We start from the raw sequence: 22,823 nt of genomic DNA, 5'->3' as shown, positions 1-22,823 counted from the left end.
CATCCCGAGTGTGGAGTTGACTCGGACGTTTTCTCCTCAGACTTCTCCGTCACCTGGAGATCGTTGCAAAGAAATTTCCCGGCGTTTCGCTCCTGCCACCATTACAGCCACATATCCGGTCCAAGATGGCGCGTTTACTATTGTGTTTACATAGTTTTAATGTTTTTCAGAGACTTTTTAATGAAATGATCCCTTATTCTCCTCCACCTCTTCATGCGATCAGCATCTCTAACCATGTTTCTTGTCATTTTCATCCATGAATAAAACTATTTCTGCACATCCTTGTACTCCTTCAGTCACGGGTGAATTAACAACTTTTCCCGCGATGCGTTCTTTAATCTGTTCTGTTTGCCGCTAAATATCTCTTTAGTTTTGGAGAAGGCAATGGCGGTGCTGTTGACAAATTTAGAGGTACCGGCGCCCTGACCAATCACAAGCTTGCGGTCTCTGTCACTTTGAATTGATAGTTTAAAGTTGGGCACGTCTCCATCGCCCAATGTGGGCCTGTCGCAGAGCCCGTGTGCCAATGCACAATGGCGCTGCGTGTCACGCTGACAGAGAAGCGTAAATTAGGCTTTGGGCTTTCACCTGAAGCATTGGCTCTTTTGTGTTGAGCCTTCTCTGATGCAGAGATCCGAGTATTCCTTGCTGCACTGGCCTGCATATACCGCACCACCGAGCTTGTGTCTGTTTCAAACTAAACCTTCCAGACCGGCATGCCCTGGCTCACCGAGAACCTGCACAAATGTGTCTCCTCATCATTGCACAGACACTAAACAGCGCAGAGCAGGGTAATAGTTTAGCAGCGGCTATAGTTCAAACATGAGAAACATTTGCACTCTGGACCCTTTCCTGTGAAAATTCAACTGAAATAAATCCATTTTTTTCAACATCAGTCTTGCTTTAGCTCTCTCCTTGCATGACGCCGTCCCACACGAAGAGCAGGCGGGACAGGCAGTCAGTTCTGGCGGTGACCTGAATGTCCTCAAATAAAACTTGGCTTCTCTTCTTGTTGACATTGCCCACTTCTTTTTTGAGCTTGGTGAGCTGCTGGAGAATCAGCTGGTGCTCACGGCCCCTCTGAAGACCCCTGAAGTAGAGTACAGCCACCAGATGCTTCCTGCTGCAGGAGGACAGCAGAAACATACATTTAGATTATTGTTCGACATAAAGAAAACACTCTGAATGAACGGCTGTTGAGCTGATCCAACACAGCACAACGTTTTAGTTTTTATTTAGGGGGTTAGGACTATGAATAATTAATATCTTACATGTGGCAGAAAGCTCTTTGAACAACATCAGTTTAAAGAAACAAAGATTAGTTCTGGCCACTGGCTGTGCAGCATTTACTGCAAAATTTATGTTAAATACTTAAATGTTTATTTTCTCTAGAAATCATCTGTACAGCTAGCTATTCTTGCACTTCTTACAGGAAATCCATTATAATTAAGTCGTAATAATTGTGCTATGTGAATTATATGGCAATGAATGCATTGTAAAAAAAACATTTGCACAAACAGTGCAGAACTTTTATTTTGTAATTGCTTTGTGGCACTTATCAACTGTGCCTGTAGTGTGTAGCTGGAAGCTCATCTGTTTCTCTACACTGAAGCCGTCTAGATCAACTTAAACACACTTTCATGAAGGACAAGATGAGTGTGTGGCCGGCCGATGTCCACGGGTGGGCGCGGGAGTGTCGGCGAACAAGTAACGATGCGACTGTCTAGTGGTTGTAGAGCAAGGACTGCGAGCTGTGGATCTATCCTGCGTTCGTTTGAATTCTGGACGCTCCCAGTGCATGGTGGAACATTAGTGGTGCTCCAGCATTCTTCTTTAGCGTTTACCTCTCCTCCAACAAACAGAAAAATCTGAAGGCTGTTGGTCATTTTGACAGACTGCAAATAACACCCAACTCAGACATAAACGTCACACACGTAAAGAACATCGGAGAGCATCTGAGCGTTATCTCACACTTGGACACTGGCGCAAGTGGATGGCGCGCCAAGGAGGTTTTCTTCTTGTTCCGGCACAGACGCTTCTGCTTTTGCTCCCTTATCTTTTTTTCCCAAGGCTCTTTGTCCTGTCTGCCTACAGAGCACTTCTCTGCATTTCTTCTGGAAATCCCTATTTTTTGGAAATGGATTTAATTAATTGGTCATTCAACCCGATTGATAAGATCTTTTCTACGATGAGAACGGAGGAGGGGGCTCCCACTTGCCCTCAAGGGACACACGCAGCGGGATATGCGCTCGATTTCTGGAAGGTGTGGAGGATCGTTTGTCTCTCTCAGCTGTCCATTGAGGACGTCGAAGATATGTGGATATTTGGCCTGATGATCACTGGATTTCTTCTGATTAGAGTGGGAGGATATCTGGTTTTCTGGAAATTTGGGAAGACGGGAGTGATTGGAGGGCGACCCGCACCCACGGGAAGCACCGCCCGGGCGGAGACCTCACAGACTGGGACGTTACTCGAGGTGAATCGTAAGCTGGACAATGTCTTAGCTGCGTTACCGGTGTTAGTGCGCAAAATGGATGTCATCTCGGAGAGGGTCACCGGACGGTGTGGAGATGTTTAATAACCTAAATTGGCTTCGCTGAAGGACTGGAATGACCAGTTACAGACTGAAGGCAGAGGGGAAAATTATCTCTGCCTGACCCAAACACAGTCTTGTTATCCTAATCTGACGCCAAGGCAGCCTTGAGCTGCTAACAACAACCCCCACGAAGGAAGGAATGCAGACAGATGCTGTGGAAACCCGTCCTACCCCCCCGCCTTCAGATTGTGGACTTCTGCCTAGCGAGGTCATCAATCTGCAGGAACTCAAATGTGCTCTGCGCTCCTCCAAATCTCCCTCCCTCCTGTGGATACAGCTGGCTGAACGCCACACAGGGCTGCTCCCGCTGGGGAACAAGGATCCCGCCCCCCCGCCTCCCTATCGGAGTCTCATGTTGTGAACTGTGATGTTCGTGCTTATGTTTGAGGCGTTTTTTTTTTTTTTTTTGTTGCATAGTAAAGCTACGCCCTGCCGGGAGTAACTCTGGTATGCCTTTTTTTCCCTCCCCCAATTTAACCTCATGTAATTCCCTTTTCATCTTTTAAGGTAGCGCGACTCTTGTTGCGAAGGACCACAGTCACCAATTCTTGTCACGTGTCTTGCCCATGTATGTCTGATCTCTGAATTGTGTGCACTGAAACTCAATTTCATTTCTCTGTATGTCCTGCACATGTGGTAGAATTGACAATAAAACCGACTTTGACTTTTTTGAGATGTGGAGAGGAGCTTGGAGGTCTATCATAGGTCACATAGGTGCTCCAGTGTAGCAGAATCACAGGTGCACAATGGATCAGAGAGGAGCTCCTCCCACTGAAGCCAGTGTCAACTTCTGGTTATTTCATGTAGAGACACGTTCCCTGAGTTTAAAGCTGTGGCTGAAGTAGAGCTTGCCATTCCTGTTTCCAGGGTGAGACAATAACCCTGACACTCTGACTTTAACATGTTTGTCTTAAATGTTTTCAATAAACCCTGTTAAAATGTTTTATTTCACACTGCAGAGAAGCTTTGAGCCGAGCTGAGTGAAGTTGGCTTCCAACCCAGATGAGAAATCCATGCAAATAGAGTGGCTGGTGCTACATTGGTGCTGGTTTTCTGGTGTGGGTGGGAGGCCAGCTTCAGTCAGCTGCTGAGGCTGGTCTGCTGAGCAGAAAACTGCTGCAGCTGTGGACACACACTGAACAGCAGCGCTGTTACTTTAACGTTTGTGACACAAGCACAAATTTGCTTTTAGTCTTGGCTCATTAACAAAAACTCCCACATGCCTCGTCGTGTTTTAGTCATCAAACGGCTATTTTAGCTCGTCAACGTCTTGTTTTCTTTATGGAAAAAAAGGACGTCAACAAAATCAATTTGTCACCGTTTTTGTTAAGTGTCTTTAAAATTCACGGACACCATGTGTGAAATCCATGGCACAAAACAAGCGGAATTAGAAAATAGCGTTTTTAGCCCCGTTGACTTGCGCTCATTTTTTCGTTCTTCCAGGGACCCGTGGTACGGAAGTAGATGGGCGTGACTTAGGCTCCCTATTGCTGCCTTCCAGAACCAGAGACCAGCAGAGCTGTGTGGAAGCAGCAGCACCTCCTCATTCTTCCATTCAGCTTGTGATCTCCATGGCCAGGAGTAGGACTTGCTTAGCTTGTATCCTCTGCTAAGGCTAACTTGTTGCCTCTTGACAAACCCTTTTGTAGGTTGATCCACCCCCGTGACTTAAAATCTCCTCGTACCCCCTTAGCTTCTGGCTTTGTGTTTGGCCTCTGAGGACTTCTACTTTGGAGATGGTTGCTTCCTGGTTTGTGGTAGCAGTGTTGCCAACTCCCCCTGATAGAAAGTAGCTGAAGTTGACCCAGAAAGTCACCCAGATGTCACCACGCCAGATTGGCTTTCATTTTCCCCATAGCATCTAAAATTATATATATATATATATTCTCCCACACAACGGGTGTTTGGATCTAACTTCCGCGTTTATTGCTCGGACTGTATCGCAAGATCTCGAAAGTCCCGCGCATGCTTGTTTGCCCACCTCAGGTCTCCGCACCGGAGCGGAGCCGTTGTAGAGCGGGTACCAGTAAAAAATTGAGTTCGGAAGCGAGCGGCTGCGGAAGGCGGGGGCGGACCGGAGCGGAGGTAGTGGAATTTGGGGGTTACAAAACAATGCTGTTAATTTGCAGCACGCTGAAGCAGCATCAGGGAGTCTCAGGTCGTTATAAGTGTTCAGACAGACAATTACTGCAATGTTACTACCAAGCAAGGCGGAACGAGTGCTGCAAAATTCGTACATCGCCATGCCAGCATGGCGCGTTCATAAGACACGCCGTTGTGATAATATTACGCTGATTTGCCGGCACGGTGTGTTTTGTAAAAAGGGCTGATGACACATTGCTTTTTTATGCGTGTGGGCTACTGTAGCTGTAATACATCCTCTGAACTGGAGACACATTTTTTACACACTGGGCCTTTAACTTAAAATATTTTATGTTTCTTTACTGCAGAAAATTTGTCTTGAAATTAGAAATGAGTCTTGAATGGGGGGGGGGGGGGGGCACAGTTGAATACAAAGAACATAATACTACAAAAAAGTTAAAAACCGATCTGAAACACTAAAAGAGGCACACGATGGAAAAAGTCCCATCTGCCGACATCATTCTGTAGAATCTTACCTAAAGTCTGAATAATGCTCAACTAGAGGCATCAGATGGTTTTTGATCTCTTTTTTGTTCTTTTGTCCGATGATGTCACTCAGGTCATCTCCTACATGGTGGAGCCACTCGTGAGACGACTTCTACGGGAGACAAAAGCAGAGCAGACCCTGACTCACTGGCCCTTCACAGAGGAAACCCCGTTGCAGAGACAGAAAACCGCCCATTCTGAGACCGTTTGTGCTGCTTGTTCCTTCCTACTGTAGAAACAAGAGAGAGCAGACCCTTCGAAACAGATAAATGCTGGTCTCAGGATCACTTACAGTGGTGTGAAAAACTATTTGCCCCCTTCCTGATTTCTTATTCTTTTGCATGTTTGTCACACAAAATGTTTCTGATCATCAAACACATTTAACCGTTAGTCAAAGATAACACAAGTAAACACATAATGCAGTTTTGAAATGATGGTTTTTATTATTTAGGGAGAGAACTAAATCCAAACCTACATTGCCCTGTGTGAAATAGTAATTGCCCCCTGAACCTAATAACTGGTTGGGCCTCCCTTAGCAGCAATAACTGCAATCAAGCGTTGGTGATAACTTGTTACGAGTCTTTTACAGCGCTCTGGAGGAATTTTGGCCCGCTCATCTTTGCAGAATTGTTTTAATTCAGCTTTATTTGAGGGTTTTCTAGCATGAACCGCCTTTTTAAGGTCATGCCATAGCATCTCAGTAGGATTCAGGTCAGGACTTTGACTAGGCCACTCCAAAGTCTTCATTTTGTTGTTCTTCAGCCATCCAGAGGTGGATTTGCTGGTGTGTTTTGGGTCATTGTCCTGCTGCAGCACCCAAGTTGGCTTCAGCTTTAGTTGACGAACAGATGGCCGGACGTTCTCCTTCAGGATGTTTTGGTAGACAGTAGAATTCATGGTTCCATTTATCACAGCAAGCCTTCCAGTTCCTGCAGCAGCAAAACAACCCCAGACCATCACACTACCACCACCATGTTTTACTGTTGTATGATGTTCTTTGTCTGAAATGTTGTGTTACTTCTACGCCAAAGTTCTACTTTTGTCTCATCAGTCCACAAGGTATTTTCCCAAAAGTCTTGGCAATCATTGAGATGTTTCTCAGCAAAACTGAGACGAGCCCTAATGTTCTTTCTGCTTAACAGTGGTTTGCACCTTGGAAATCGGCCATGCAGGCCATTTTTGCCCAGTCTCTTCCTTATGGTGGAGTCGTGAACACCGACCTTAACTGAGACAAGTGAGGCCTGCAGTTCTTTAGAAGTTGTCCTGGGGTCTTCTGGGACCTCTCGGATGAGTTGTCTCTGCGCTCTTGGGGTAATTTTGGTCGGCCGCCCACTCCTGGGAAGGTTCACCACTGTTCCATGTTGTTGCCATTTGTGGATAATGGCTCTCACTGTGGTTCGCTGGAGTCCCAAAGCTTTAGAAATGGCTTCATAACCTTTACCAGACTGATAGATCTCAATTACTTTTGTTCTCATTTGTTCTTGAATTTCTTTGGATCTTGGCGTGATGTCTAGCTTTTGAGGTGCTTTTGGTCTACTTCTCTGTGTCAGGCAGCTCGTATTTAAGTGATTTCTTGATTGAAACAGGTGTGGCAGTAATCAGGCTTGGGGGTGGCTACAGAAATTGAACTCAGGTGTGAAACACTACAGTTGGGTTATTTTTTAACAAGGGGGTGGGGGGGGGGGTTAATTACTATTTCACACAGGGCAATGTAGGTTTGGATTTTGTTCTCTCCCTAAACAATAAAAACCATCATTTCAAAACTGCATTTTGTGTTTACTTGTGTTATCTTTGACTAACGGTTAAATGTGTTTGATGATCAGAAACATTTTGTGTGACGAACATGCAAAAGAATAAGAAATCAGGAAGGGAGCAAATAGTTTTTCACACCACTGTATGTCTACATGGGTCACCACGTCTAAATCCCAGGATTTTCAGGTATTGGCTAATACTGGGAAGATTACTCTCCTACCTGATTTTCAGACACTATCTTAAATATTTTGCTCAAAACCTACAAAATCAGAATCTCACATGATAATTTTCCACTGTTTGACTCATAAGATGTAGATGCTTGACAAAAGTAAATATCTTATTCTCAAGCACCACTGGTAAAACTAACTGAAACAGATGCTCCCTCACCGGATAGCTGTGTCAGAATGTGAGTTTACGGAGTAGGACAAAATAAATGAATAAATAAATGCCTTCAAATAGAGAAAATGTGTTTAGGAGGAAGACCATTATCACCATGTTCTCAAACAGATGCCGTAGCTGACTCCACTGGTGACGGATCTTGGCTGCAGCCCTCTCGTGTCTGCGGTTCCTGCAGTTGTAGTTATACTTCATCAGCTGACCAATGTATTCCCTCACCACATGGTAGTGCAGCTCGCTCACAAACTCCTGTCAGGAGGAAGAGAGATAATGGAACAGAAGTCTGTTTAACTTCCACCAGCTGTCAGATTTTGTGAAATGTATGCCTCCACCTCCACCTATTCCTGTCTATGTCAAAATATTTTTCTATATGAAAAGCAATAACAGACAAGAACTCCCTGGAATTTCCAAGAAGGTAAAATACACCATGGAGGCAACAGTGGCAGAGGAGGTGAGCCTGCCCTCTAACGCGGAGGTTGCAGGTTTGCTCAGCCTGTCACAGCTGTTGTGTCCTTCAGCCTCCTAGCTGGTGGTGGCCAGAGGGGCCGGTGGTGGCAAGGGCCGGTGGTGGCCAGAGGGGCTGGTGGTGGCTAGAGGGGCTGGTAGTGGCCTGAGGGGCTGGTGGTGGCCAGAGGGGCCGGTGGTGGCCAGAGGGGCCGGTGGTGGCAAGAAGGGCCGGTGGTGGCCAGAGGGGCTGGTGGTGGCCAAAGGGGCCAGTGGTGGCCAGAAGGACCGGTGGCGGCCAGAAGGGCCGGTGGTGGCCAGAGGTGGCCAGAGGGGCTAATGGTGGCCAGAGGGGCCGGTGGTGGCCAGAGGGGCCGGTGGTGGCCAGAGGGGCCGGTGGTGGCAAGAAGGGCCGGTGGTGGCCAGAGGGGCCGGTGGTGGCCAGAGGGGCCGGTGGTGGCAAGAAGGGCCGGTGGTGGCCAGAGGGGCTGGTGGTGGCCAAAGGGGCTAATGGTGGCCAGCGGGCCGGTGGTGGCCAGAGGGGCTAATGGAGGCCAGCGGGGCCAGTGGTGGCCTGAGGGGCCAGTGGTGGCCAGAAGGGCCGGTGGTGGCCAGAGGGGGTAATGGTGGCCAGAGGGGCCGGTGGTGGCAAGAAGGGCCGGTGGTGGCTGGTGGTGGCCAGAGGGGCTGGTGGTGGCCAGAGGGGCTAATGGTGGCCTGAGGGGCCGGTGGTGGCCAGAAGGGCCGGTGGTGGCCTGAGGGGCCGGTGGTGGCCAGTGGTGGCCAGAGGGGTCGGTGGCGGCCAGAAGGGCTGGTGGTGGCCGGTGGTGCCTGTGCACGGCAGCCTTGCTTCTCTGTGTGCCCCAAGGTAGTTGTGGCTACAGGCGAAACTACAAAAATTTGAGTATGGTGCAAAAGAGTAATTTTTCAGTTATTCAACTTAAAAAGTCAAACTAATGAGATACTCTAATTCCATGCTGTAGTTCTTTTTTAAAACACAGAGCCTGCGTCAGCCTGAGGAAGTTAGCAGCTGCAAACGAAACGTAGCGGGAAAACAGGTAAACAGAGCTGCTCTGTGTTTTAAAAAAGAACTACAACATGGAATTAGAGATACGACACAGCAAGAACACACCTAATAATGAGATACTCATCACAAAGATATTCCAAGATTTTATTATGGCTTACAGTTTATAAAAACTCCAAATTCCATATCTCAGACATTTAGAATATAGTGAGACAGTTAATCATCCACTTTTGTCACCTTATCTGGAGTCGGGTCGCGGGGGCAGCAGCCTAAGCACAGAGGCCCAGACTTCCTCCACCCCCCCCCACCCCCACCCCCAGCCGCTTGGGTCAGCTCCTCTGGGGGAATCCCAAGGCATTCCCCATTTATTCACCACATATTTTAGGAAAAGTTCCCTAATCAAATGTTGACTCAAGCTTTCAATGGAAGACTGGAACCCTAAACAAAAGAAAAGGCAGTCATGCCATGCACCTCCTCCCTATGTACAGGTGCTGGCCATTAAATTAGATTATCAAGAGAAAGTTGATTTATTTTATTAAAAAGTGAAACTTGTACATTGGACTCATTCATTACGTCAGATAGGAATGTTCTGATCACATATTTTTGCTCCCGATCGGATTCATCTGATGTGAAGAATCTGCCGATATCGAGTCCCGATCCGATACTTTAGAAATGAGGGCAAACAGAACACACTAGAGTCATCCTTTAAGTTTTTTAATCATGAATGTGTTTCTTTCTCTCTGCGTTTATGTACGTTCATTATTTTATCTGTTATAAAACATCACTCGTTTAGGAAGAACATTAATAAGAAATGTGCTAATTTTAAGAATATATGTAGGAGTAAATGTGTCTCGCCTGCGCTAAAGCCAAGAAGGACCGGACTGCTGCTGAGTGTCCAAACTTATGTTCTCTGATGAAATTAAGTTTGCATTTCCTTTGGAAACAAAGGTCCCAGAGTCTGGAGTAAGAGAGGAGAGGCACAGCATCCATGCTGCTTGAGGTCCAGAGTAAAGTTTCCACAGTCAGTGACGGTTTGGGGCGCCATGTCATCTGCTGGTGATGGTCCATTGTGTTTTCTGAGGTCCAAGGTCAACGCAGCCATCTAACAGGAAGTTTTAGAGCACTTCATGCTTCCTGCTCCTGAACATTTTTATGGAGATGCAGATTTCATTTTCCAACAGGACTTGACTCCTGCAGACAGTGCCAAAGCTACCAGTACCTGGTTTAAGGACCACGGTGTCCCTGGTCTCCTGACCGTAACCCCATAAAAAGAACTATGTGGTATTGTGAAGATGAAGATGGAATACACCAGACCCAACAATTCAGAAGAGCTGAAGGCCACTATCAGAGCAACATGGGCTGTATAACACCTGAGCAGTGCCACAGACTCCATGCCACACTGCATTGTTGCAGTAATCCAGGCCAAAGGAGCTCCATCTAACCATTGAGTGCTGTTTATGCTCGTACTGTTCAGCTGGCCAACATTTCTGAAATCCCTCCTTTTGCATTGGTCTTAAATGATATTCTAATATTCTGAGATGCAGAATTTGGGATTTTCATTAGTTGTCACTTATAATCAGCAAAATAGAGGAAATAAACACCTGACATACATCAGTCTGTGTGTAATGCATGAATCTAATATACAAGGTTCTCTTTTTGAATTAATTGCCAAAAGAAATCAACTCTGTCCTGATATTCTAATTTCATGAGCAGCACCTGCGTATCATGGGCAGGTCCAAACGTACTGCCAGAGCCAAAAATGTCATGAAATGTAAACTGGAATTTAAAAAAACTGTTAAATATATGCTTCAATATGCATTATGACCCATTTCAAATGTAAAGTGTTTCTAGGCTAAAATGCTGTGATGCACCAGGTTCGGAGACAGCTGTGGGCTATCGGCTAAAGCTGAAGCCTTTTACACTGATGTTTGTTTGGTACTCCGGTCAGGGACGTATTTCCAGATGCTTTCTTTATCTCCCGTCTCACCTGAGCGTGTGGAGGCCTCGTGACGTCACAGTGCTGGGAAAGCAGCTCTGTGTGATGGCGCAGATGATTGAAGTCTTCATCACTGGTGAGCCACTTCCTCGTCATCATCCTTCTCATGTAGGGCTGGGAGTCAGCGAGGAAAATCAAGGAAAGAAAGAAATAATTTGGGATAGACATTGTACGCTCTACATCTTTTTATTCAGTTTTTGGTCAAACAAATGATGAAAAATGTGCAAAAAGACAACTCCCAGAATTGGACTACAGATTATAGACATAGTTGTATTCAGAGTATTTTAATTCCTGTTTATCTGAGATACGATTGTCTCTGTTATCAACGAAAGTGTAACAAGAGGTCAGAAGTTTCCTAAGTTTTATCTTTCAAGTCAATAATTCCAAACTTTATCATTGAAGGAAAACATAGAAAAGCTGCCTGAACTCAGCAGAAGAACACCAGAGATGTTGATTCACGAGCTAACCCCTCAGACAGGCTGGAGGGGACCGGCTTGTGCTGCTTTAATCCACACCGGGGAAGCGTCTCAGACCCGGAGCAGCTTCTCCACCATCCTTGCTGAACTTGAGGATCACAAAATCCCTCGAGACTTCAAAGATCACAGTTTGTTTATGCATCCGCCATTAAGCCAATAAGAAAAAGGAGATCACAAGTGATATAATTGTTTGACGTCATATGATGCTGTTCCTTTCCACTGCCAGGATTAAAGCCATAAAAACACCGTTGCACCTCTCGAAAGATGCTGGGAGCAAATAAGCTGTTAGGTCACGTGCATTGATGTAATCTACATAGATGAGACATCAGATCTCTGCAATAGTCTTATTTTACAAATGAAAGAACGTTGTACACTCATACCGTGTGTGATTTCCTGTCTAGCCCTATGCTAACTACAGCAGCAATAGAACCCAATCCCCTCTTTGGCAGTAGGGCATGGCGAGTCGCCTGAAATGTTCCACGCAGCGGCCGCTTTCGATCAGCTCATAGAAAATTCAAGGATCCTATTTGAAGGAGAGCCGCTGATTCCTCCAGTGTGGATTGGGGGTTAAGGTGCGATGACAGCAAAGTGATGAAGGATTTTATTTCCAGCAGCAACTGTTCACAAATTAGTTTTTTCTTACTGACTTTAATTTTAGTCACTGATGAAAACCAGACAGATGAGTTTTCCCCTTTTTCAGTTCCCATTAAAAAATAAACACTAAAAAAGTCTGATTCCTGCATGGATACAAACCAGAACTAAGCTTTAACCCCCCCGAATTATTAGACACAATAGACTGCCATACCTTGATGTCCTCCTTGAACTGATCCTCCAGGGTTTGCCTCAGCCTGGCGATCAGCCACTTCACCTCCCCTCTGAACTCCTCGACCTCCTTTGGACAGCTGTCTTGGTACCCCTCCATGTGCTCCCTGCCGGAAAACCGTGTGTGTGGTAAAAACTCAGGTCTGTTCTATTGTTCGGAAGGTTTTAGTTATGACAGTAACCCTTTAAAGGGCTACATTTATTACAAGCGCAAAGTCAAAGAAAAATACCAAACTGAGATTTGATTTGTAGCTGTGCCAAATTAAACCAATCCCGTTCTTCCGTCATTAGAAGAGGTGCTTTAAGTGGACCGGCAGTATTGGCACAGTCTTACCTCAGCGTACCAGAACTTTTTCAAGCATACCAGAAGTGCCGTCACTTCTTCCAGCCAATCGAGATCAGAAACCAGTCAGTCTTCCACCCCTCCCCCCTGATTGGGACTCTTACAACTCAGGATAAAAACTAACAAGATCTGCACCATCGCTTCCTGCAAAAACCTTTTTATTGCTAAACGTTCTGAAATCATTTCAAGGCTGTTAGCTAAATAAAAAACACATTTTGGACACTAAAACATCTTAGACCCATCTTCCCCATGCCACACCTCCTGCCGGCGGCTCTCGTGTCCGGGGCCGGGTGTTGTGGCTTCTGCCGGCTACCTCCCTGTGGCTGCCTGGTGGGGCCTGGGCCCTGTTGGACCCGGGTCGTAACAACGCGTTATTGGCAGAGGTGTTTAGACAAATGCGAGAGAACCACTTTATTTACTGATCTTCAGCTTTCGCTGGAGCGGTTCGCAGCCGAGTGTGAAGCAGCTGGGATGAGAATCAGCTCCTCTAAATCTGAGACCACGGTCTTGATTCGGAAAAGGGTAGAATTCCTTCTCCGGGTCAGGGATGAGGTCCTGCCCCAAGTGGAGGAGTTTAAGTATCTCGGGGTCTTGTTCATGAGTGAGGGAAAGATGGAGCGTGAGATCGATAGGCGGATTGGTGCTGCATCAGCAGTGATGCGGGCGTTGTACCGGTCTGTCGTGGTGAAGAGAGAGCTGAGTCAGAAGGCAAAGCTCTCGATTTACCGGTCGATCTACGTTCCTACCCTCACCTATGGTCATGAGCTTTGGGTAGTGACTGAAAGAAAGAGATCACTGATACAAGCGGCCGAAATGAGTTTTCTCCGAAGAGTGGCTGGGCTCTCCCTTAAGCCGGGCGTACACTGTGCGACTTTTTCACTCGCAGCGTTCAGTTTCAGCTCAAACTGTACGACTTCCTCGCAGAGCAGATCTCACGAGTCGTGTGCTCACACTGCACGACCCAGTTCTCGCATGCGACCTGACTGCTCACACTGTACGTCTGGTAGCAACACGTCGGCCCTAAAACTGTGCTAAAAATAGCAGTTTTTACTCAACACGTCAGACTTTTTTGTCTTGCCTGTTGTCCTTCGGGAGTGCTGCAGGAGGACACACAGGGATTTATGGGGGTTGGATGAGGAAAACGAAATAAAGAAAGTGAATCTGTGTTTTGTGATCAGTTTAATTTGACATGAACACGACAAACACGCTTTCTTGACAATCTTTGAGTAAAAAAAACGTGTAGAAACAAAAACGAACAGCGTGTGTTATTATGGAAATAGCGAGCGACCGGCCGGCGTTGATGCAGGATCGCGCGCGCATGCGCCGTGAGCGGTTCTGATGCTTTTTGGATCGTAGCTGCTCGCAGCTGCTCGCAGCGCCGCTTCAACACTGCGATACCCTCACGAGGGACGAGCGAAATATTAAACACACCAGAAGTCCCTGCGACCTCACGACTGCTGATCGGCAGCTGGTCACGTGGTGTTAATCGCCTCTCGTAACCCCCTGTACACTACACGACCGCTCGGCGCAAAACTCGCCCCGATGTCGTGGCTTCTCGCACGACTGGAAAATCGGCTCAAAAAAGTGAAAAAGTCGCACAGTGTACGCCCGGCTTTAGAGATAGGGTGAGAAGCTCGGTCATCCGGGAGGGGCTCGGAGTAGACCCGCTGCTCCTCCACATGGAGAGGAGCCAGTTGAGGTGGCTCGGGCATCTGGTCAGGATGCCTCCTGGACGCCTCCCTGGTGAGGTTTTCTGGCCACGTCCAACCGGGAGGAGACCTAAAGGTAGACCCAGGACACGGTGGAGGGACTATGTCTCTCACCTGACCAGGGAATGCCTTGGGATTCCCCCGGAGGAGCTGGCCCAAGTCGCTGGCGAGAGTGAAGTCTGGGCCTCTCGCCTTAGGCTGCTGCCCCCGCGACCCGACACGGATAAGCGGATGGAAATGAATGGATTTTAATCTCCACAATATATTTATAGCTCTACTACGTCTGGTCATTGTTAAGAGGAATAAAATAAGGTTTTAAGCAAATTTCTTCAGCAAATTTGCTAGTACTGCTTTAAAAGTAAACTAAAAGTTTTTTTTTGAGGTGTGGCATGATAGCGGACGCTGTAATGCTCCGTCTGTGGGAGTAAAATGTACGGCTTTTGTCGGCTCTCAGACATCCATTCAGGTCGCTTAACAGCTGAACGGAGATACACTAATAATTAAATAATAGGGCCAGAGTTTTATTTTGTTTCCAGAATCGATAAATATCTACAAATAATTACGTTTTGGAGCCAATGCAATTCAAATAGGCAATTATAATCGGTCCTGACCGTCACTAGGAGGCAGAACTTGTGGGGATTAACTATATGTACAGTGTTATAAACCAAATCAGCCACTGCTTTTTTTTTCCAAACCTCAGCTTTCTGAAACAGAAAGTGATGATGAACACGGCAAAAACCATGTCTCTTCAAACCACACTGGGACTAGCCGAGACTGAAAGCAACACCTGCTGAGGTTTATGATAAATTCTCTCTTTTGCCCACATTAAATCTTACTTCGTCTTTTACAGGAAGCTCAGATTCACTAAAATCACATGGCATCATCTCTAAAGTCCACAGTCCTCATCACTGATGAGGACCAAGACAAGCTGGTGTGTGGACTGGACGTCAGAGGCAAGCTGAACAGATCCAGACAACTAAATGTTAGAAATGCAGCTTCTCGTGCCAAGCTGACTGGAAAACCCCCAACTGGTAAATAGCTCAGAGATGAGTCATTCATCCAACAGGCCCTGCAGCTTCCAGTAAACCGTCTGATCTCTAACACAAGCTAAGATTTATGCTGATCTTATGATTAATTCATTTGCAATACAAGCTTTTAGAAGTGAGGTGCTATTTTTGTTATATATAAGTAAGTAAAGTTTATCTTTACAGCACTCATCACAGAAAGAAAAATTACAATCCTTGGTCTCTACGTGGCTATGGCTCTGATGCAAAACCCAAATGTTTTATCTCAATATTTGTTTAATGCAAAATATTTAAAAATCCCAAAAGGCTTTTAGGTTTATTAAATACACGTGGGTAGGCTGCCTGTGTGTGGTTCAGGCTGCGCAAAGCACTCTCAAAAAGTCATTATGGGCATCCGTGGGAAGTCACATGACTTACAGCAAAGCAGCAAAGCTGTTGATGTAGGTTATTAGATACTGGGCCCATAGAGGCTGTGGTTGGAAAGCGCTGCAATGACGTTTGAACTCCGTTTCAAACCTGCAGATCACAAAAGAGAAGACACGTCAGTCAGCAAAACTTATTAATCATCTGGGAAATACATATGGAATCATTATTTTTGACACTTTATATGGTGATTTTTACACTACCAAGTGTTCCTTAACATGTGCTCTGCACGACTGAGTTGCATCATGTTGGTATTTCTGGCTTTTGCAATTCGCCGGCATTTGCTTTAGCCAAGGCTTGCTTAGTGATTTTACTGCATCCTAAACTGCAGCTGAGGCCTAAAATTAAATACGGGTTAAACGTTTCTGAAAGAAGCAAAACACTCTAGGTTTGTCCGTGTCTGTTCATTTAGCTAAAAAATGCTGAGTGTTAAGTTAAAAGTTAAAGTCCCATTAGTTGTCACACACACAGGTGTGTGTGCAAAATTTGTTCTCCACATTTGACCCATCCCCGGGGGGCGGTGAGCTGCAGACACAGCCGCGCTCGGGAACCATTTGGCGGTTTAACCCCCCAATCCAACCCTTAATGCTGAGTGTCAAGCAGGGAGGCATTGGGTGTCTTTTTTTCAAAGTCTTTGGTATGACCCGACCAGGAATCGAACCCTGATCTCCCAGTCTCAGGGCGGACACTCTACCACTAGGTCACTGAGCTGACACTTTCAACCTAAACATAAACTAAATCACCACTTAAACTCTCAAAAGAAAAATAAATAAATAAACAGAAATATCTCATCTCATTATCAACGTTTGCATCAAATTTTTGTAAAACAAGATGTAAATCACACAGGTGATCCGTGTCGGATTCAAAACTGTGAATTTCGCCGAAAGGTGAGGATTTTCATGTCTGAAAATGAGAAAATTGTTATCAAAAATGTTGGAAAAGTGCATTTAGTCTCAAGCTTTCTTTTCCATTAGAAGATCCATCCTCCTGTTTAAAATGTCTCGGAATATCTTTCTTTAGACAAACCATGATGTACAACCTGCACTTGTAATCCCTAGTATTAAATATGCCATTGTGTTGCCATACCGCTTGGGAAAGTTTTTTAACTCCCCGATGCAAGAAGAGGTAACTTTTTTCTCCAGGGAGGGTTCCAGTTTCCCACAGTTCACAATGGTTCCTTTCACTTTCTGTTAACAGAAGAGAGCTTTAACGTGAGCTTTCTGCTGCCGCCATGTGGACACATCTGTGTACTGCAAGGCAAAGGAGGGAGGCATCAGTAAATAAGAGGTTCTCAGTCCTGGTCCTAGAGGGCCAGTGTCCAGCGAGTTTTAGTTTTAACTCAGTTTCTGCACACCTGACTTCAGTCAGCAGATGATTAACAGGCTTCTGCAGAGCTTTAGGAGCTGCAGCACAGGCGATTCAACCACTGAATCACGAGCTGGAGCAAAGAAACAACTAAAATGTGCTGGATACCGGCCCTCCGGGACCAGGACTGAGAACCACTGCACTGAATGATAATCTCATGTTTGTCAGTGTACACAACATGCCTTACCGTCCAGATGTCCATGTGAAATGGAGCGTTAAGGAAATTATCTTCTTTTTGGGGCATTTTGCGGTCTTTCCAAAAATCATCAAATTCAAGTTGGATGACTCTTTCAAGAATTTCTCTCATGTCCTCCTGCAGCAGCAAACACAAAAATAATAACTTTCTAATTATGGGCCAAAGGGGTCGGTGCGGTGTGTGACGGGTGGTAGTCGAGGGCGGGGACCTTGGCCGTCTGATCCTCGGCTACAGAAGCTGGCTCTTGGTATGTGGCATGTCACCTCTCTGGTGGGAAAGGAGCCTGAGATGGTGTGTGAGGCTGAGAGGTTCTGACTAGATACAGTCGGACCAAGCCCCCACAATGCGGGACAGAAATTGAGGCCAATGCGGAAATGAAATAAATTGCAGTTCCACCCTCATCCACTAGGGGCTGGTGTCAGAAGCGAGCAAATCCTCATTGACTCCCATGTTAAAAATACCAATTTCACAGCAGAAATAAACATGTTTACAGCCTGGTACCAAAACATGTTTTTGGTTTAAATGATCTAGTTTACACTCATGGCAACTCTGAGGGGGTGAATTTTTTCTCACTCTTCTGTTTAAGTGTATTAAAAGCCTAAAATTCTGTATAATTAATGAGCATCAGACCCACGTGACCACAGAGCTAGCTCCGTGGAAAGGCCTCAGTAGAGCCTCGGCCTGGCTTGAAAACTGTTCCGGGATTTTGAGTCTCTGTGTGTGTGTATTCTTGTTTGGATATTATTTGTGCAATTGTTGGACAAAATGACTTGCTGTGGCATTAATTGCACTAATAGAGCGTCCAAGGAGTCTCCACTTCATTTATTTCGGTAAGTAAAATTATATTTATGTATTTTAGGTCACTGCCGAGCTGAGCTTAGATTTTAACATGTACTGTTTAACCATGAAATTTAAATGTAATAGGGTAAAACCCAGTGTATTTAACATAATGCTGCACTTTGGAAAATGGGTTGAAATATAACATGTTGGTGGAGCTGGGTTCCGACTATCGGCTTGTGGAGCTCTCGGGAGACCGATGTTTTCCACCCTTATCCCCTCCCCGCAGCTTGGCGCATCTCTGTCTGATCACGGCTTCTGTCTGCTGTGCGGGCTGACGGCTTGTGGAGCTCTCGGAGACCTCTGTGTTCCACCCGGTTGTACCCAGCGGTCAGCCCGGCGTATCTCTGACTCAGAAGCTCTGGTGTTGTGCACAGTTAACTCCGGTTGTAGCTAGGTTGCTACCTCCGTTAGCTTAGCTCCCACCTCCGCATTGGCTTTGGGTTAGCTTCAGGTTAGCTTGTAGCTAGTTCGACCGGGTGTCGTCAGTTGATACCAGCCGTACAGCCCCACCATCACCTCCACCCCTCTTCCATTTTGTGGAATTGTCTGGGCTTGATGGAACCTGTGACACGGTCAAAATGGTGGTGGTGGCCACCTCCCATTTCCCCTGAAAAACGTGCTATTGGAGCCTATGGAAATGAATTGTCCACTATATATGTCAATGTTTCAGAGTGATGGTGCATCAGGGTAAGAAGGGAGGCAGATGAAGTGATGCACCCATCATGCCTAGTGTCTACTGTACAAGCCTGTGGGGGCAGTGCTATGATCTGGGCTTGCTGCAGGTGGTCAGGTCTAGGTTCAGCAACAGGATGTGCTCCAAGAACGAGGTCAGCTGACTACCTGAATATGCTGAATGACCAGATAATTCCATCTTCCCTGACGGCACGAGCATATTTCAGGATGACAATGCCAGGATCCATCGGGGTCAGATAGTGAGAGAGTGGTTCAGGGAGCATGAGACATCATTTTCACACTTGGATCGGCCACCACAGAGTCCAGACCTTAACCCCATTGAGAACCTTTGGGATGTGCTGGAGAAGGCTTTGTGCAGCGGTAAGACTCTACCATCATCAATGAAAGATCTTGGTGAGACATTAATGCAACACTGGATGGAGATAAATCTGGTGACGCTGCAGAAGCTTATCGAAACAACGCCACAGCGAATGTGAGTCGTAGTCAAAGCTAAAGGCGGTCCAACAAAATATTAAGCTGCTTTTACAGAACCAGAGCGTTTGCAAAACGGGATCTGCCGTGGCTCCCTGGGGAGGACAAAGGTTGTTTATAAGATCAGACCGTGGCGGTAATGTGACGCAATCGTGGCAATTTTATAAAAGATTAGGTGATGGCGGCATTAAGAGGGTATGGGGCGGTCTCTGTGCTGCTGCAGACTCCCGTTTATCTTGGACATAACTTGCTTTTTATTGTGATTGAAGCCGTGATCGTTACTTTTTTTAACAAGCAGCTCCTAAAGGCGTCTGTCCCCATCGGTCCCTGTGCAGTGTCTGGTGATCTGAGCTTCAGCTCTAACAGAGAGGCTCGTGGAGCGCTGCGGCGCTCCAGTCTGCCATCTCAGCTGATTTTGTTCAAAAAGCAAACCTTATTGCCCGTGTTTACTTTCATTTTCAATAAATTTGCCAGCCGGAGCTCAGCGATGACTCCCCACGTCATAATGACATCTGCCTCTGTTGCGCCAGGGCGCATACGACAGACCATTACTGCAATTTTACTACCAAACGGGGCGGAACGAATGCCGCAAAATTCACGCAACGCCATGCCGGCATGGCGCGTTTATAGACATTCATTGCGGTAATATTACGCCGAGTTGCCGGCATGGTGTGTGTTGTAAAAAGGGCTTTTGAGTGTGTGACCTTTTTTTTGGGCTGGGTAGTGTATTTTGCTACTGAAACAGTTGGTCTAGATTTTGAAGTAACCTCACCTTCACCTTGCAGCAGAACTTGTCTTTCAGCTGTTTGAGGAAGTTTTCCTCCAGCTGCAAAACTGTGTGTTCTTCAGTTATCTCTGGCTGCAAGGAGGGACAGCTCATGATCTTCTCACTGCAAAGAAACAAAACATGATTCATTACATTTCATAGACCGTCAGCAAGCACCAAATAACTTTTAATAAATAGCTTCATAAGACAAATTAAAGTAGGCTAAAACCTGATGGTTCAGATTTGTTTCAGACGTTTGAGATATTTAACACAAAGCATCAGTTAACTGAGCATAATTGTTACCTAAAGAATACCTAAGAGTACAAAATGTGCATGAGTGCTATTTGAAAGAAAGTGCGTTCATTCGTTTTTAAAACTGCTTTATGAAGTTTCAATCAGACTTTTTCTAATATGTGAACAATGTGAACATGGCCTTATTTAAACATTGTAATTTGGGTGTCAATATTTTTATTAGATACACTTTTATTTTTGGTTTCCCAAATCCTGCTTTAAGGATATATCATTTGGAATGGTGTGATTAAACAACAGAAAAGGGTAACTCTGCAATGTTGCTTCTTCTGACCCAAACCGCTCCCCTACTGCTTCTCCTCAGTGCTGCTACTGCAGTACAGAAAATGTTTAACCTACTTTATACTTCTCCATCAGCAGATTTGCACTCACACGTAAACAATGAGACATTTTCCTTTTTTACTTCCCCATTGGTGTGTTAGTGTTTCCCAGCCAGGACAGCAGGGGGCGTATACAGTACCTTTTCTGGCATGATTTCCTAGTACAGTGATCCCTCGCTACTTCGCGGTTCGTTTATCGCAGATTCACGACTTCGCAGATTTTTTCTTTGGAGCCTTATTCAAGGGAAATTCGCCGATTCGCGGTACTTTTCACCGATTCGCGGTATTTTTCTATGCGAAATATCAAGAAATTCCTGTTTTTTTTCATCAATTTCATCATAAAATGCACTTTTTGTAATAAAACTATAAAAAAAACAAGTAAAAATACAGTACTATGTAAAGGGAGGGTTTTAAAAGTCTGAATGCTGAATACGTACCTGTTAAATAAATACTGTAAATATGGTGTCCCTACTTCGCGGATTTTCACCTATCGCGGCCAGGTCTGGAACGCATCTACCGCGATAAAGGATGGATCACTGTATTGCAGTGACATCTCTGGTGGATGATTTACTTCAACTTGAAAATGCAAATGTCTTGAAGAAGGTAAGAATTTAAATTATATTTTGGATTCTAGTGTTTGCCATCTTACCGTGGAGGAGGGGTTAGAGTGTCCCATTGAACCTAGGAGCTAAGTTGTCTGAGGCTTTATGCCTCTGGTAGGGTCACCCATGGCTAACAGGTTCTAGGTGAGGGATCAGACAAAGCACAGCCCAAAGACCCCTTATGTTTCCTCAGATGGAAACAGTTTTCCCTCACCCGGACGCGGGTCACAAGGGCCACACCTCAGGGGCTAGGCCTGGGGTTGGGGCATGTTAGCGAGCACCTGGTTGCTGGGCTTTTCCTCGTGGAGCCCAGCCTAGCATAGCCCGAAGACGAGAGATGGTTCCCCCTCCCATGAGCTCTTCACTCATGGAAGGGGCTAAAGGGGTTGGGTGCATGGTTTCAGGTGGTAGGCAGGGACCTTGGCAGTATGATCCTCAGCTACATGGTACATGTAATGTCACCTGTCTGGTGGAGAAAGTCAAAGTTGGTGTGTGAGGTTGAGAGGTCCTGACTAGATATAGTCTGACTCACCTCAACGCACGGCTCTGGCGCTGGAGCCAGTTTCCCCGAGAGGGATTGGACTTTCGATCATTCTGGAGTTGTTCCTACTGAGAGGCACAGAGCAGGGGTGGGCCTACTAGCTGCCTCCCATCTTGGTGCCTGCATGCTGGGGTTTACCCCGGGGACTGAGCAGGTAGCCTTCCTCCTCCTGCGTGTGGGAGGATGCGTCTTGACTGTGGTTTGTGCTTATGCACCAAACTGCAGCTCAGACTACCCGCTACAGAGCACTCCTTCTGGTGACTTCCTCGTTCTCCTGGGGGACTTCAATGCTCACGTATGGACGTGGGTTGTCCATAATGAACACCATGTTCAGACATAAAGGTGTCCATATGTGCTCTTGGCACCAGGATACCTCAGGCCGCAGCTCGATGATCCACTTTGTTGCTGTTTCGTCTGACCTGCAGCTACATGTCTTGGACACTCGGGTGAAGAGAGGGGCGGAGCTGTCAAGTGACCACTACCTGGTGGTGAGTTGGCTTCTGGCAGGCCTAAACGTGTTGTGAGGCTCTGCTGGGAACATCTGGCAGAGTCTCCTGTCAGAATTTTGAACACGTTCCGACAGAAGCGGGGTACATTGAGTCTGAGCGGGCCATATTCCATGCAGCGCCTGTCATGGTGGCAACCCCCGAACACCAGCTGTCTGTCATTCATTCATTCATTCATTCATTCATTGATTCATTCATTTATAAAGCACCTTCCATAACCTTGGCAGAAGCCCAAGGTGATGAACACAACTAACAGGTAACAGTCAAAAAATGTTAAAACTTAGAAACCAATAAAAGAGCATAAAACAAGATGATTAAATCAAGGCAGTGTTGCAATCCTCAACGCTGAAAGGCCTGATCAATGTCATGGGTTTTCAGGCGGGACTGAAAACCCACGGGCCTCACTTACCAACCGCACTTATGCACAGATCCGTGCGTATATCGCCAGTAGGAACTAATCATGCATTGTGTGGTATTCATCATTTAGTACCTGTGTGTGAAAATGTTCCTAATTATAAGGAAACTTCCGAACACGCGTAGGGACAGCATCTAGTAGTAGAACGTAGGAACCGCAACACCG

General features: G+C 46.1%; 1 protein-coding gene across 3 annotated transcripts in view; it reads right to left on the bottom strand.

Annotated features, from left to right (window-relative positions):
• Positions 1-674: 674 nt before the first annotated feature.
• LOC107391616 (exocyst complex component 3-like protein 4) overlaps positions 675-22,823 on the bottom strand; it is a 73,270-nt gene continuing 51,121 nt past the window's right edge. For all 3 annotated transcript variants that reach the window (XM_054742093.2, XM_070546945.1, XM_070546946.1), the window contains exons 6-14: positions 19,972-20,089; positions 17,187-17,312; positions 16,721-16,821; positions 15,629-15,727; positions 12,118-12,241; positions 10,828-10,950; positions 7,469-7,621; positions 5,215-5,336; positions 675-1,123 (exon numbers count right to left, since the gene is read on the bottom strand). In XM_054742093.2, the coding sequence (XP_054598068.2) occupies positions 904-1,123; positions 5,215-5,336; positions 7,469-7,621; positions 10,828-10,950; positions 12,118-12,241; positions 15,629-15,727; positions 16,721-16,821; positions 17,187-17,312; positions 19,972-20,089 (1,186 nt within the window). In that variant the 3' untranslated portion in view covers positions 675-903. The remainder of the gene's footprint in view (positions 1,124-5,214; positions 5,337-7,468; positions 7,622-10,827; positions 10,951-12,117; positions 12,242-15,628; positions 15,728-16,720; positions 16,822-17,186; positions 17,313-19,971; positions 20,090-22,823) is intronic.

The sequence above is a fragment of the Nothobranchius furzeri genome, chromosome 18, assembly GCF_043380555.1.
Source record: "Nothobranchius furzeri strain GRZ-AD chromosome 18, NfurGRZ-RIMD1, whole genome shotgun sequence".
In the NCBI taxonomy this organism is placed as follows: Eukaryota; Metazoa; Chordata; class Actinopteri; order Cyprinodontiformes; family Nothobranchiidae; genus Nothobranchius; species Nothobranchius furzeri.
This window is presented reverse-complemented; position numbering and strand designations above follow the sequence as displayed.